This window comes from Schistocerca americana, chromosome 3 (genome assembly GCF_021461395.2).
Source record: "Schistocerca americana isolate TAMUIC-IGC-003095 chromosome 3, iqSchAmer2.1, whole genome shotgun sequence".
NCBI classification, from domain to species: domain Eukaryota; kingdom Metazoa; phylum Arthropoda; class Insecta; order Orthoptera; family Acrididae; genus Schistocerca; species Schistocerca americana.
In genome coordinates this window covers 349,532,616-349,546,660 of record NC_060121.1, presented here as the reverse complement: position 1 = coordinate 349,546,660, position 14,045 = coordinate 349,532,616, and the positions used below count along the sequence as shown (strand labels likewise).

General features: G+C 41.5%; 2 protein-coding genes and 1 long non-coding RNA gene across 3 annotated transcripts in view; 1 reads left to right on the top strand and 2 right to left on the bottom strand.

The window, feature by feature from the left end:
- The window catches only part of LOC124607512 (serine/threonine-protein kinase 19-like), a 45,398-nt gene extending 37,395 nt beyond the window's left edge, over positions 1–8,003 (bottom strand). The window contains exon 1 of the mRNA XM_047139903.1: positions 7,550–8,003. Within this exon, the coding sequence (XP_046995859.1) occupies positions 7,550–7,867 (318 nt within the window). The 5' untranslated portion in view covers positions 7,868–8,003. The remainder of the gene's footprint in view (positions 1–7,549) is intronic.
- On the bottom strand, positions 4,805–7,256 carry LOC124607515. Its single transcript, XR_006978841.1, has 3 exons — positions 5,554–7,256; positions 5,295–5,389; positions 4,805–5,179 (listed from the first exon to the last, which is right to left on the bottom strand). It is a non-coding gene; the product is annotated as an uncharacterized LOC124607515 (long non-coding RNA).
- Positions 7,735–14,045, top strand: part of LOC124607513 (DNA-directed RNA polymerase III subunit RPC8) — a 49,780-nt gene continuing 43,469 nt past the window's right edge. The window contains exons 1-2 of the mRNA XM_047139904.1: positions 7,735–8,368; positions 8,443–8,626. Of these exons, the coding sequence (XP_046995860.1) occupies positions 8,258–8,368; positions 8,443–8,626 (295 nt within the window). The 5' untranslated portion in view covers positions 7,735–8,257. The remainder of the gene's footprint in view (positions 8,369–8,442; positions 8,627–14,045) is intronic.

Below are 14,045 nucleotides of genomic sequence, written 5' to 3'. Positions count from 1 at the left end.
CCAGCTTGGCACTGAAAACACTACAGCCATTTGGCAAGGAATGCTGTTTGATATGCCCTCCATGGACATACGCGAAGCCGACGTGATCATCAGCCATTAAGCCATCGGGGTGAACAACTTCATGGCCTCGGTACATGTCAAGAATCGAAAGGAAATGGCAGCGGAGAGCCGCAGGGTTAACTGAGTCCTTACGGCCATGTGAAAAGTCCAGGGGAAGCCACGGCCTAGATGTACACCATGGTAGTGTATGTGAATGGACCTCAAGTATAGGTGGTAAAGGAAAGGACTCCAGTTCGCAAAAAGGGGATCGGACACGAACTGCAATTGGAAGCCCTGACCTGGGCCACCGATGCAGGAGATGAACCGCCTTGAGTGGGAAAAGGAGATGGTCATTCGAATGCGCAGGACAACTACGAATGTGTGAAATGTAACTGGCCAGCAATTGTGCATGCCTAACCTGCAATGGAGAGACTCTGCCTCCACCAGGACGCTGGTCACCGGACTCGTCCTAAAAGCTCCTATCGTTAGACGAACACCACAGTGGTGCACTGGCTCGACTAAACGCAATGCTAAGGGTGCTGCCGAACCATAAACCAGACTCCTGTAGTCAAGGCAGGATTGAACAAGGGCTCTGTAGAGCTACAGCAGCATAGAGCGATCTGCACCCCAGATGGTGTTGCTCAGGCAGCGGAGGACGTTGAGGTGCTGCCAGCAGTTCCGCATAAGCTGACGAAGGTGAGGAAGCCAAGTCAATTGGGCGTTGAAAACCAGTCCTAAGAATCGATATGTCTCCTCTAGAGTGAATGGATCGTCATTAAGGTAAAGTTCTGGTTCTGGATGAACGGTACAATGCTGACAGAAGTGCACAACACACGACTTTGCGACCGAAAACTGGAAACCATGGGCTAGAGCCCATAACTGCGCATTTTGCATGGCTCCCCGTAGATACCGCTCAGCAACACAAAGTACTGGTGGAGCAGTATGAAAAGCAGAAGTCGTATGAGTACAGAGAAGGTGAGACGGACGGCACTACAGCTGCTGCTAGACCATTAATGGCCACTAAAAATAGAGACACACTCAATACAGAGCCCTGTGGGTCCCCATTCTCCTGGATATGAGGGGAACTATGGGAGGCACCAACTTGGACATGGAAAGTAAGAAGCAACAGGAAATTTTGGATAAAACTCTGGAGTGGGCCTCTGAGACCCCACTCGTATAATGTGGCGAGGATATGGTGTCGCCAGGTGGTGGTGTACGCTTTTCGTAAATCAAAAAGATGGCAACCAGGTGTTGGCATCTGGAAAAGGCTGTTTAGATGGCAGACTCGAGGGACACAAGATTATCAGTGGTAGAGCGACCCTGGCGGAAGTCGCCCTGACATGGAGCCAGTAGGCCACGTGACTCCAGGACCCAACTCAACCACTGACACATCATACATTCCACCAGCTTACAAAGAACGTTGGTGAGGCTGATAGCTATCCACATCAAGCGGGGTTTTACCGGGTTTGAGCACCAGAATGATGGTGCTCTCCCGCCATTGTGATGGAAAGACACCGTCACATCAGATCTGGCTGGAGATGACGAGGAGATGTCGCTTGTAGTCAGATGAGAGATATTTAATCATCTGACTAGCCCAGGAGCTGTGTCAGGGCAATGTCCAAGGGCACTGAGGAGCTCCCACTCTGTAAATGGGGCATTATAGGATTCACTGTGGCGTGTAGTGAACAAAAGCACTTTCCCTTCTAGGTGCCATTTGCGAGTGCAAAAGGCTGTGCGGTAATTCTCTGACGCAGATGCTCAACAAAGTGCTCGGCAATCATGATTGCGTCGGTAGATAATATGCCATTTATGTTAACACCGGGAACACCTGTTTGGGGCTGGTACCCAAAAACACATCTGATCCTTGCCTAGAATTGGGAAGGTGATGTATGACACCCACTGGTAAAGATGTGTCTCTCCCAACACTCCTGCTTCCGTTATTTGATAAGTTGGTGAACGCGGGCACAGAGCCGTTTAAAGGCTATGAGGTGCTCCAGGGAAGGGTGCTGCTTATGCTGCTGTAGAGCTCACCTACGCTCCTTAATTGCTTCAGCGACTTCCGGCGACCACCAAGGGACTGTCTTTTGCCAGGAGCATCCTAAAGAGGGAGGGATCACGTTTTCTGCCACAGAAAGGATTGTTGTAGCCACATGCTCAACCATCACATCGATGTTCCCGTGTAGGGGAGATTCAACGGTGACAGCAGAGGTGAAAGTTTCCCAGTCCGCATTATCTAAAGCCCATCTGGGCAGGCATCCATGGGCCTAATGCTGGGGCAGTGACAGAAATGTGAAATGTGTGGTGGCCCCAGAGTTTAGGAGGTAGAGGTCGAACTGAGAGAGTAAAGTTTCAACATGTCTGCATCGGCCAGTAAGCACGGTGCCACCCCACAAGGGGGTTATGGGTGTTGAAATCTCCCAAAAGTAGGAAAGGTTTATGGAGTTGACCAATCAGTGCAGCTAATACATTCAGGGATACTGCACCATCTGGAGGAAGATCTACATTGCAGATAATTATTTCCTGTGTCATCTTTATTCTGACAAACAAAGCTTCAAGAGGGGTTTGAAGGGGGATGATTTCACTACAGACTGAGTTTAGGACATAAACGCATACTCCACCTGACACTCAATTATAGTCACCACGGTTCCTGTAATACTCCTTATAGCTGTGGAGGGCAGAGGTCTGCATTGCCAGGAACCAAGTTTCCTGGAGGGCAATGCAGAAAGCAGGTTTAAAGCTTCACAGTTGCCGCAGCTCAGCCAGGCAGTGGAAAAAACTGTCGCAATTCCACTGGAGAATGATGTGATTGTGAGGCTGGGAAGGTATGGAACATTCAATGAGGCAGTTTACGCTTCAGGGTCATCTGCTGCCAACGACTTATTGCTTGAGCAGTCTATATCCATTGTGTCTGAGGGCCCAGCGAGATCTAGGTCCTCAGAAGACGCCAGAATCTCCACCTCATTCGCAGATGCAGAGCTTGTAGGTAGCGGTGGTGCGGGTGCCACTGCAATTCCCTTGGTCTTGGGGATCTTCTTTTTGGATTTCTTTCGCTGCTCTTTGGGTTCCTTGGCTGGAAGGACTTCACTGATTCATTCTCCGTGACTGAGGATGAGAATGAAGTCCCACGACCAGCCACATTTGGGCTCTTCAGCCGCTGGTGGGTGTAATCTTTCCCGCTAGTAAAAACCTGGAGAGCGAGTGACCCAAGGGACCCCTGCCTAGCGAGATGAGCCAAAGAAACTTACACTTCTCCAGTGCAGAAGTGGGGACTGATATGCCCAATGGTGCGGGGTGGGGGTGGGGGGTGGGGTGTTGCTCTCCCTAAGTAGGTGGTGCAGCAGCAACAGGGAGGGAAGTGCCCTAACCATCAAGGGGGCAGGTGTAGTCTTCCGGCTCTGGGGGGTGACTGGGGATGGAGCTGATGGGGCTAGAACTGCTGTAGCAGCAGTGTAAGACGATGTCATATGTACAGGATGTAGGCATTCAAATTTCCTTTTAGCCTTAGTTTAGGTCAGTCAGTCCATGGCCACGATTTTCCTTTCTTTCTGGAGAATCCTGAAGTCAGGCAAGCAAGCGAATGATGCTTTCCACAGTCGACACAGATGGGAGTTGGGGCACATGGAGTATTGGGATATGATGGGCGTCTGCAATCTCAACATGCGACGCCGGACGTACGGTGAGAAGACATATGGCCGAACTTCCAGCATTTAAAGCACTGCATAGGGGGAGGGATATAGGGCTTTACATCACAGTGGTAGACCATCACCTTGACCTTCTCGGGTATGTATCACCCTCAAAGGACAAGATGAAGGCACCGGTGGCAACCTGATTATCCCTCAGACCCTGGTGGACATGCCAAACAAAATTTACACCTCACCGCTCTAAATTGGTGTGCAGCTCATTGTCAGACTGCAAAAGAAGGTCGCTGTGAACTATGATACACTGGCCCATATTTAAGCTCTTATGGGGCGTGATGGTTACAGAAACATCCTCATCTTGTCATAAACAAGTGACACCCGTGACTAGGCAGAGGATGCTGTTTTGATCAAGATTGACCCAAATCTGATTTTGAACAAGCCCTTCACCTCCCCAACTTGTCCTCTAAATGCTCAACAAAAAACAGACTTCATTGTCAAGAAAGATAACCCCATCAGCTCTCGAACCTACAAGGTACCGGGGCGAATAAGAGTCGTTGCCATCCTCAGCCTGATGTTCCTCCCATGGTGTGGCTACGGAGAGGAACGATTTGGGGTCATACTTCTGTGCATTGAACTGAGCCCGTGAACACTTAGAGACTGCTGGTGTTCTACACCAGTAAGAGATTATGTACTACGCTTAACTGCATGTCATCCGCCCTGATGCCACCCACTCCGACCAGGGGTCCTCCCCATGGGTGCCACCCAGCCGCAGCAAAGGCCACCTGGCAGGATGGCCATTGCCATGAGTCCCAATGTTCCAGGGTGACAAAGAAAGTAGAGAAAGTATGTATTATTTCTCTGTAAGAATATATATGACAATTGCTTCAATCTTCAAAGATATACTTCTTGTGTCTGCAGTCACATCATGCTATCATCTGAACACACACAATTTTTGCAGTCCGTCTGGCCACCATCTACAAGTGAGAACACTGCTCAGGGTAAATAACCTCCCTGGGAATTGACAACACTCACATTTATTACTGTGAAGATGATGACCATTGTCCAGCATTTGGTTTGGCTCTCCGTGTAACACTTGTTTGTGAAGTATCAACATACCTGTTGTTGAATTTTAGAAAATGACTATCTCTGGCTTCCTTTTCTCTCCAGATCTGGGATCCACAGCATCACCTTATCAAGCAAAGCTACAAGAATCACATTCCTGTTCTCTCACGGTATGGGCAAAAATCAAACTTCCCATTACTGAAGCAAAACATACTTCTGTATTGTTCCTACTCTTTTACATCCATAAAATCTGATGTCAATTGCATCTTATTTTTTCTGAGAGTTCCAACATACAACAAATTCTTAGCTTTCAAATAATTTATGATATCCATATCAGAAAACCAATTTTCAACAGTGACACTGTGATCACTTCACTTGGTTTATTGCCAACACAGGAGGGAGCTCCTGACCATTGCCCAACATAAATTTTGATGGTGCGTCTGAAAACCAGAGGTCAAAATACTAAATATTTCAACAAATTGTCTACAAAGTACAAATTACTCATCCATCAAACAAGGTAAGTAATAAATCTGATAAATAAAAGAAAATACAAACCTCCATAAATGGGACATCCTTAGGTACAATGAGCTCATGGATCATGCGAAAACCTGAAGATAGGGAGTTACTAGCCAGGGGGAATCCCATGCTGCCTAAAATGGGAGTAGGGAACAAAACATATCAGCGGTACCTATCAGGCTGATTATGGTTGACTGATGGTTAACAGATGTGGGTAAGAACCAGTTTCAAAATGCTAATTTATTAATGCAGATAGTGTATGAATTATTATTTTATACACTGATTTAATTAGGCCTACCTTTATGAGTATCCCATCTCAACCTGTAGAATCTTGGTCTTTTAGCTTTAGTATACTTCTTGTGTTCATTGTCAGAACAGAATTTTGATATTCCTGCAGCTCACAATGAAACTGTCAACTCTCAACCTAACCTAGAACTTGGGCTATGCAACATATCAGCCTGTAACCACAACCAGTATTCCAAAAAATAATATTCTCTTCTAATTAGCACACACATGATGTCACACACTATAACATTATTACATCCTGGCTCAATGACAGTATTTTGTGTTCGTATGTTCAACTAACCTGTCAACACATTTCTGATTTTTATGAGGCTTGAACTCTTGCTAAAGGTCAAAAGGATTATTTTCATCTGGTGATCTGCTAGGGTCAATAGAAGCATCTGATTCCACCCATCTGGTTTGTCCCGTGCCGTAAAGATGATGAGGTGTGTGACGCCACTATGACTTGGTTTTGAGTTGGTTATGTTTGTAGGGTGGTGGTGGTGGTGGTGGTGTACTTTACGGTGGATGTGGACATGCTGAGTTTAATATGGTACTGGGTTCATTTGAGTTTGGTAATCATTGCGCTAACATGGTTTTGAGTTTAGGTAGTTAGTGAAGTAATGTGGGTTGTGGAAATGTTTTCAGCAAGTTGCTACAGTTTCTTTTTTTCCCCTTCTTTTGCTTATATGTTTGACGTTTTTGTTTGCTCTGATTCGTTCGTGTTTGTTGTGCAGAAAGAATTCTACAGTAAATGTGGTGTTTTGTCTGCTGTACATTTATGATAGGTCAGTTGTGTTTTAATTCATGTAATGAATATGTAGTATTTGGGTTTTTGAGTGTTGGGGTTTTGGTTCCACTTTTCTGATATGTAGGTGTTGGGTTTTGGTATCAATTGTTGCAGTTGATCTATACAGGTCAAGGGAAATGCCAGATTCCACTTTTCAGGCTTTTAGATGTTGGGGTTTTTGGTATCGATAGTTGCGGCTGAGCTATACAGATAAAGAGAAACGTCCGATTCCTATGGTTTTCTTGATATGGCGCAAAGTTGTTAACGTAATTTGTTACATTATTTATTTTAGGGTGGTTCAGTGTTTCTTTATTCTTGTATATTTAGCTTGTCCCCGCCCTAAACCCCTATCTTCCGCGGTTGTCCCGTTAGTTTCATTTTACTTTTGGAGCGAGACATTCTCATTTTTATTTTTGCTCGCGTTTGTAGGTAGTGACGTCATGTTGCCATATTGTATTCGTTGGAACTAGCAGTTTCCGCCGTACTGGTGTGGCGGAGGTCAAAATAGACGGGTGGAATCTGATGCTTCTGTAGTGCCGCTACACTGATGTCTGATTTCACGATATTTATGAAAACTGCATTGAAGCAAACATTTGCGCAGGGTATACAATGTTGTCTTTTTCAAGCTTCATTAAGGAAGTTTCATTGTTATAATGTAGTGTACATTTTCATAATTTTGTTATTGCGGATCTGAGAAGCAGAAACCATACTGGCAAGTATTCATTATTCTATTCACAATACATATCTGTGACAGATCAAATTATCTAATATATCTTGTTTTTAGCCTAATATGAAAATTAACGCCTAGTTCCCGGTATAACACAGGGTTCTAAATCCCACAGTGCAACCTTGAAATCAATATAACGCACTACTATCAGAACCATATACAGTCCTATTACTACCCATCGAATAACAGAAAAATAACATTCCTTGCAGCACCCGAAGGTTTGTAAATTTAGAATATCACAAATCTTTACAGTGATCAGCAGTGTTGCGCTAAAGTAACCACAAACGACAGTAATGAAACAGAATCACGATCAGACTGACTTTTAGCTCGAGATTATATGGGCACCAAGCACATATTTCACGAGATTTTGCTCAGAAATTTAAATTCCAGCGCAACGTAATTACAGGAAATAATAGTTTCCACAATTATCAAAGGGATTCCTGTTAATACTTGTAACTTACAAGTTAACAAATTTTACTTCTACAGAACACTTACCACATCTTTATCTACAGTCGTTTTGCATTTCACAATAGCGTAAACCTGATGGATGACAATAACAGGTGGTAGATGGCCTTCAAACGCTTCGTTGGGAAATTTACTTCGCAAGTACACCAAGGCACCTTCTGTATCTGACGGCGCATCTTTTCCAAAATTAGTATCTGTTTTTGGGTCACTATCTGTCAACTGTATGTCAGCCGATAAGTGAGGTTTCTTCCTTTGAATGTAAAAGTCTGGCAACGTCACACGTCTCTTCATATTATGGAGAATACCGTAACGGTAGGAAGAACCGTGGCGCCCCCAGATCTCTAGCATACGAAATTTACGAATTCAACCATATTTATGTTTATGCTATCTCTCAACTTCTGAAGATTTTGATACGCCGGCTGGTTACTGCCTTTCGAGAGTGCTACTGCGATGAACTAGACAACTGCCTGGCACTTGTAGATATATACATCTTTGGCTTCACATTTCATATTGAAATGTAAACACAACGGGTAAACACTAGTGAAAATGCACGTGTTGAGGCGAAGTCGTACAGTACTTTGCAGTGGAGCGAAAAGCGACAGTGTGGTTCCAGTATTTTGTTAGTTAGCGGGCTGTGGCGAATAGTATAAAATATTTCTGCTTCATATGTCTCTCATTTCCATCCTTGATTTGTCTTTGTGACAAGTCATTTAAGTGTGGAATTTTGAAAAACAAAAAATGTTTGTACTTGCCGAAATGAAGCATGTCATTCGAATTCCACCACATGATTTTAAGAAGAGGCTTAATGATGCTATTTCAGAAGAGCTGAACAAGAAGTTGGCGAACAAAGTATGTGTTTGTTTTGGTTGGGCTGTAGGTATCACTTCCTCGTAACTGTTGTAACATTTTTGTGTTTTCTACAGGTTGTTTTAAATGTCGGTTTGTGCATTGCACTGTTTGACATAACACGTTTAGAAGATTCTTACATATTCCCTGGTGATGGCGCAGCACACACCAAAGTAAACTTCCGTTATGTTGTATTCAGGCCATTCATGGAAGAAATACTCATCGGTAAAATTAAAAGCTGTAGCCCAGAAGGCGTTCAAGGTAGGTGTCACATCGTTATCGTTTATGGTGTTATTAATGTATCTTTATATCGACACATTTACAAGCAACTATTGAATTATTGCACTCATTCTGAGTGAATCAACACATGTAAATTTGGTCTTATTTTTAAGAATAGATGACTTCAGAATTGCAGAACGTGAGTGAAATTTTATTTTGTCTATAACTGGTTTTGTACTTACCGTTTCTCATATTTTTCTCGACGCAATACTCCTAGCTGTACTTGTAATGAAGACCCCAGTGACTGACAGATATTCAGAGGCTGACTCTTAAAATTCACGAAGGACGAGTTCTACTACATGCAATTTAGTCCATTTACAGATGTACTGACTTAAAAATATGTAAATGTTTAAGCACAAAAAAACACTGTAACCAAAATTAACCATTCTAATTACACAAAAAACATAGAAGGTAGTTTTCTCTCCATCAAATCTGTAGGCATACTACTCAATTTTCTGGGTATTAGACATGTTAATAAAGCTAAATTTACGCCATCATAAATGCTGAAAATTGTTTTTAGTAAGATGGTACCAGGCTTTGCATGTCACTGCCAAGTTTATTACAATAATAATTTGTCAGAGTCAACTTTACACAGTCTGAAAGATGATCAGTCAGCTTATTTCTGCACTTATATTTCACTTTGTTCATCATTGAAAATCCTGCCTTATGTAGACAAGTTAGTCCAAATACTATGAAACATGCAATGCGCCTTTTACTATGTTAGGGTAGGTTGTTACGCTCACTAATTTCTGGATGTTATCTTCATTATTTTCTGACTTAAGGGAATATCATTTTGAAATCAAATTATTTCATGTTCAGTCTCACTTCAAGAGAAAAGATCACACATTTTACATGAATTTCTTTCATATCCACTTTTTGGAAAAGTTGAGCTGTGATCCAATGATGTTTGTTACAGTAATCTCGTCATGCGGGATGAAAAAGTGTTGCTTGGTGTGAGTGATAAAGACAGTGAAATGAAAATGGAGACAAAAGAGGCAGATAGGGTATTGTCAGACTTGTTGTTGTTGTGGTCTTCAGTCCAGAGACTGGTTTGATGCAGCTCTCCATGCTACTCTACCCTGTGCAAGCTTCATCATCTCCCAATACCTACTGCAACCTACATCCTTCTGAATCTGTTTAGTGTATTCATCTCTTGGTCTCCCTCTACAATTTTTACCCTCCGCACTGCCCTCCAATACTAAATTGGTGATCCGCTGATGTCTCAGAATATGTCCTACCAACTGATCCCTTCTTCTAGTCAAGTTGTGCCGCAAATTTCTCTTCTCCCCAATTATAGTCAATACCTCCTCATTAGTTATCTGATCTACCCATCTAATCTTCAGCATTCTTCCGTAGCAACACATTTTGAAAGCTTCTATTCTCTTTTTGTCTAAACTATTTATCGTCCATGTTTCACTTCCATACATGGCTACACTCCATACAAATACTTTCAGAAAGTACTGCCTGACACTTACATCTATACTCGATGTTAAGAAATTTATCTTCTTCAGAAATGCTTTCCTTGGCATTGCCACTCTACATTTTATATCCTCTCTACTTTGACCATCATCATTTATTTTGCTCCCCAAATAGCAAAACTCATTTACTACTGTAAGCGTCTCATTTCCTAATCTAATACCCTCAGCATCACCCGATTTAATTCGGCTACATTCCATTATCCTCATTTTGCTTTTGTTGATGTTCACCTTATATCCTCCTTTTAAGACACTGTCCATTCCGTTCAGCTGCTCTTCCAGGTCCTTTGCTGTCTCTGACAGAATTACAGTGTCATTGGCAAACCTCAATGTTTTTATTTCTTCTCCATGGATTTTAATACCTACTCTGAATTTTTCTTTTGTTTCCTTTACTGCTTGCTCAATATATAGATTGAATAACATCGGGGGTAGGCAACAACCCTGTCTCACTCCCTTCCCAACCACTGCTTCCCTTTCATGCCCCTCGATTCTTATAACTGCCATCTGGTTTCTGTACAAATTGTAAATAGCCTTTCGCTCCCTGTATTTTACCCCTTCAGAATTTGAAAGAGAGTATTCTAGTCAACATTGTCAAAATGTTAGAAATGTAGGTTTGCCTTTTCTTAATCTATTTTCTAAGATAAGTCGTAGGGTCAGTATGGCCTCACTTGTTCCAACATTTCTACAGAATCCAAACTGATCTTCCTCGAGGTCGGCTTTTACCAGTTTATTCCATTCGTCTGTAAAGAGTTTGTGTTAGTAATTTTCAGCCGTGGCTTATTAAACTGATAGTTCGGTAATTTTCACATCCGTCAACACCTTCTTTCTTTGGCATTGGAATTATTATATTCTTCTTGAAGTCTGAGGGTATTTCGCATGTCTCATACATGTTGCTCACCAGATGGTAGAGTTTTGTCATGACTGACTCTCCCAAGGCTGTCAGTAGTTCTAATGGAATGTTGTCTACTCCCACGGCCTTGTTTCGACTCAGGTCTTTCAGTGCTCTGTCAGACTCTTCACGCAGTATCTTATCTCCCATTTCATCTTCATCTACATCCTCTTCCATTTCCATAATATTGTCCTCAAGTACATCGCCCTTGTATAAACCCTCTATATACTCCTTCCACCTTTTTGCTTTCCCTTCTTTGCTTAGAACTGGGTTGCCATCTGAGCTCTTGATATTCATGCAAGTGGTTCTCTTTTCTCCAAAGGTCTCTTTAATTTTCTTGTAGGCAGTATCTATCTTATCCCTAGTGATATACGCCTCTACATCCTTACATTTGTCCTCTAGCCATACCTACTTAGCCATTTTGCACTTCCTGTCGACCTTATTTTTGAGACATTTGTATTCCTTTTTGACTGCTTCATTTACTGCATTTTTGTATGTTCTCCTTTCATCAATTAAGTTCAGTATCTCTTCTGTTACCCAAGGATTTCTATTAGCCCTCGTCTTTTTACCTACTTGGTCCTTTGCTGCCTTCACTATTTCATCTCTCAACGCTGCTCATTCTTCTTCTACTGTATTTCTTTCCCCCAGTCTTGTCAATCCTTCCCGAATGCTCTCCTTGAAACTCTCTACAACTTCTGGTTCTGTCAGTTTATCCAGGTCCCATCTCCTTAAATTCCCACCTTTTTGCAGTTTCTTCAGTTTTAATCTATAGTTCATAACCAATAGATTGTGATGAGAGTCCACACCTGCCCCTGGAAATGTCTTACAATTTAAAACCTGGTTCCTACATCTCGTCTTACCATTATATAATCTATCTGAAAACCTGTCTGTGTCTTACCACTTAGAAATATTTTGCAAAACACTCATCATCAGCAAACTGATATTTTACATTTAAACAGATTTCATTTAAATGGGTTTCAGACAAAGATTTTGAAAAATCACCTCATAAAACCATGTCTAAAATCATTGGAAAACTGATCAATGGACAAAAAATAAACTATTACTACAACTTTGATGTTTGACTGGTCTATGGCAATCGACTGGTTGAGCATCCCATGTTTTACAACTATAAACAGGCTCTGCAAGCTGCTGTACAGAGCATGGCAGAGGGAACGTTGCACAGTTGGTCAGTCGTTACCTTTCCAGACAAATATTTTCAAAAAATACTTCCTACCACTTATGTTTGATGTTAACAAATTCAGAAATATTTCATGGCTGTAGCAGTTATTTTGCTGCCCAAAAAACATGCAGAAGTCAGCTACTACTTTTACTGTATCATTTCCTAATCTGACTCTGTTAACATTGCCTGATTTTATTTCACTACATTCCATTACCCTTGTTTCACTTTTGATGGTGTTCAATGTGTAACCTCTTTTCAAGACACTGTATATTCTTTTCAACTGTTCTTCCAAGTCTCTGTCAGAATTACAATGTCATTGGCAAACTTCTTTTTCCCCCTCTACCTCCATCAATTTTAATTCCATCTCCAAATTTTTCTTTGGCTTCCTTTACTCTTTACTTAGTCTACAGATTGAATAACATGGGTATAAGTTACAACTCTGTTGCACTCCCTTCTCTTCTGTGGCTTCCCTTTCATGTTCTTTGACTCTTCTCCCTTCTGTATGGTTTCTGTACAAGCTGTAGAAAACATTTCACTTCGTGGATTTTATTCCTGCTACCTTCAGAATTTCTGAGTGTATTCAACTCAGTAATGTCATAAGCATTCTCAAAATCTGTGAATGCTATAAATGTAGATTTGCCTTGCTTCAACCAAGGTAAATCATATAGTCAGTATTGCCTCACATGATCCTTCATTTCTTCTAAACCCAAACTTCCCTGGGGTCAGCTTCTATTGGCTTTTGCATTCTTCTGCAAATAACTCATACCAATATTTTGCAACCAGAACTTGTTAAACTTATAATTTGGTAATATTCACACCTGTCTGCATTTGCATTTCTTTGTATTTTGAACTATTACGCTCTTCTATCGGAGGGTATTTCCCCTGTCTCATATATCTTGCATGCCAAGGATCTCAGTAGTTCTGAGGAATTGTTTCCTCTAAGGGCTACAATTCAACTTCGGTCATTCAGTGCTCTGTCAAATTCTTCTTGCAGTATCTTGTGTCTTGTATAATCTTAATTTACTTCCCATATAATCTTCATTTACTTCCTATTCCTTTTCTATGATACTACCTAAAGTCTGTAGCACTTCTGTAGATTCCTTTCACTTGTCAAATTTCCCTTCCCTACTTAATATTGGTTTGCCATCCAAACTCTTGATACTCATACAGCTGTACAGCCACTTCTCTCTTCTGCAAAGCTCTTTTCAGTTTTCCTATAAGCGGCCTCTGCATTTCCCCAAGTCATGTATGCTTAGCCATTTTGCATTTTCTGTAGATCTTATTTTTTTCGATGCCTCTATTATCATTTGTGGCATTTTTACGTTCTCTCCTTTTGTCAGTTACATTCAGTATTTACTGTGTTATCCAAGGAGTTCTATGAGGCCTTTTCTTTTTGCCTATTTGATCCTCTGCTTCCTTCATTTTGTTTCTGCCAGTCTTTAAGAGTTCAAATAAAACAAATATCTGTGTCAGTCACTTTTTTTATTTTATCCCACAGTGTCATTTTTAAGTGTTTACACCCTTATCTTCAGGTGGAATAATGATACTTTGTAACATTTTTGCTAGCTAAATGCAGTCTGTTGTTTGCTGTGGTTTCATTTTGCTACAAAAATGTGCAACAAGCACTTGTTAGTGTAACATGGCACTACAATTACAAGTTTTAAGTGGTGATAGAGTTACAATCTGTTTCAGTGCCCAGAACAGTGAGGTTCATCATAAATAAAAACTTTTTAACTTAATTTGTCGTGCAGAACGTGAACCAATAACATAAACAAACCAGAGATTGTAAAGATATAGTGCCTTGCCTCATAGATTATTCATTACTAACTTACACTGTGGACCATAGATACATGTAAC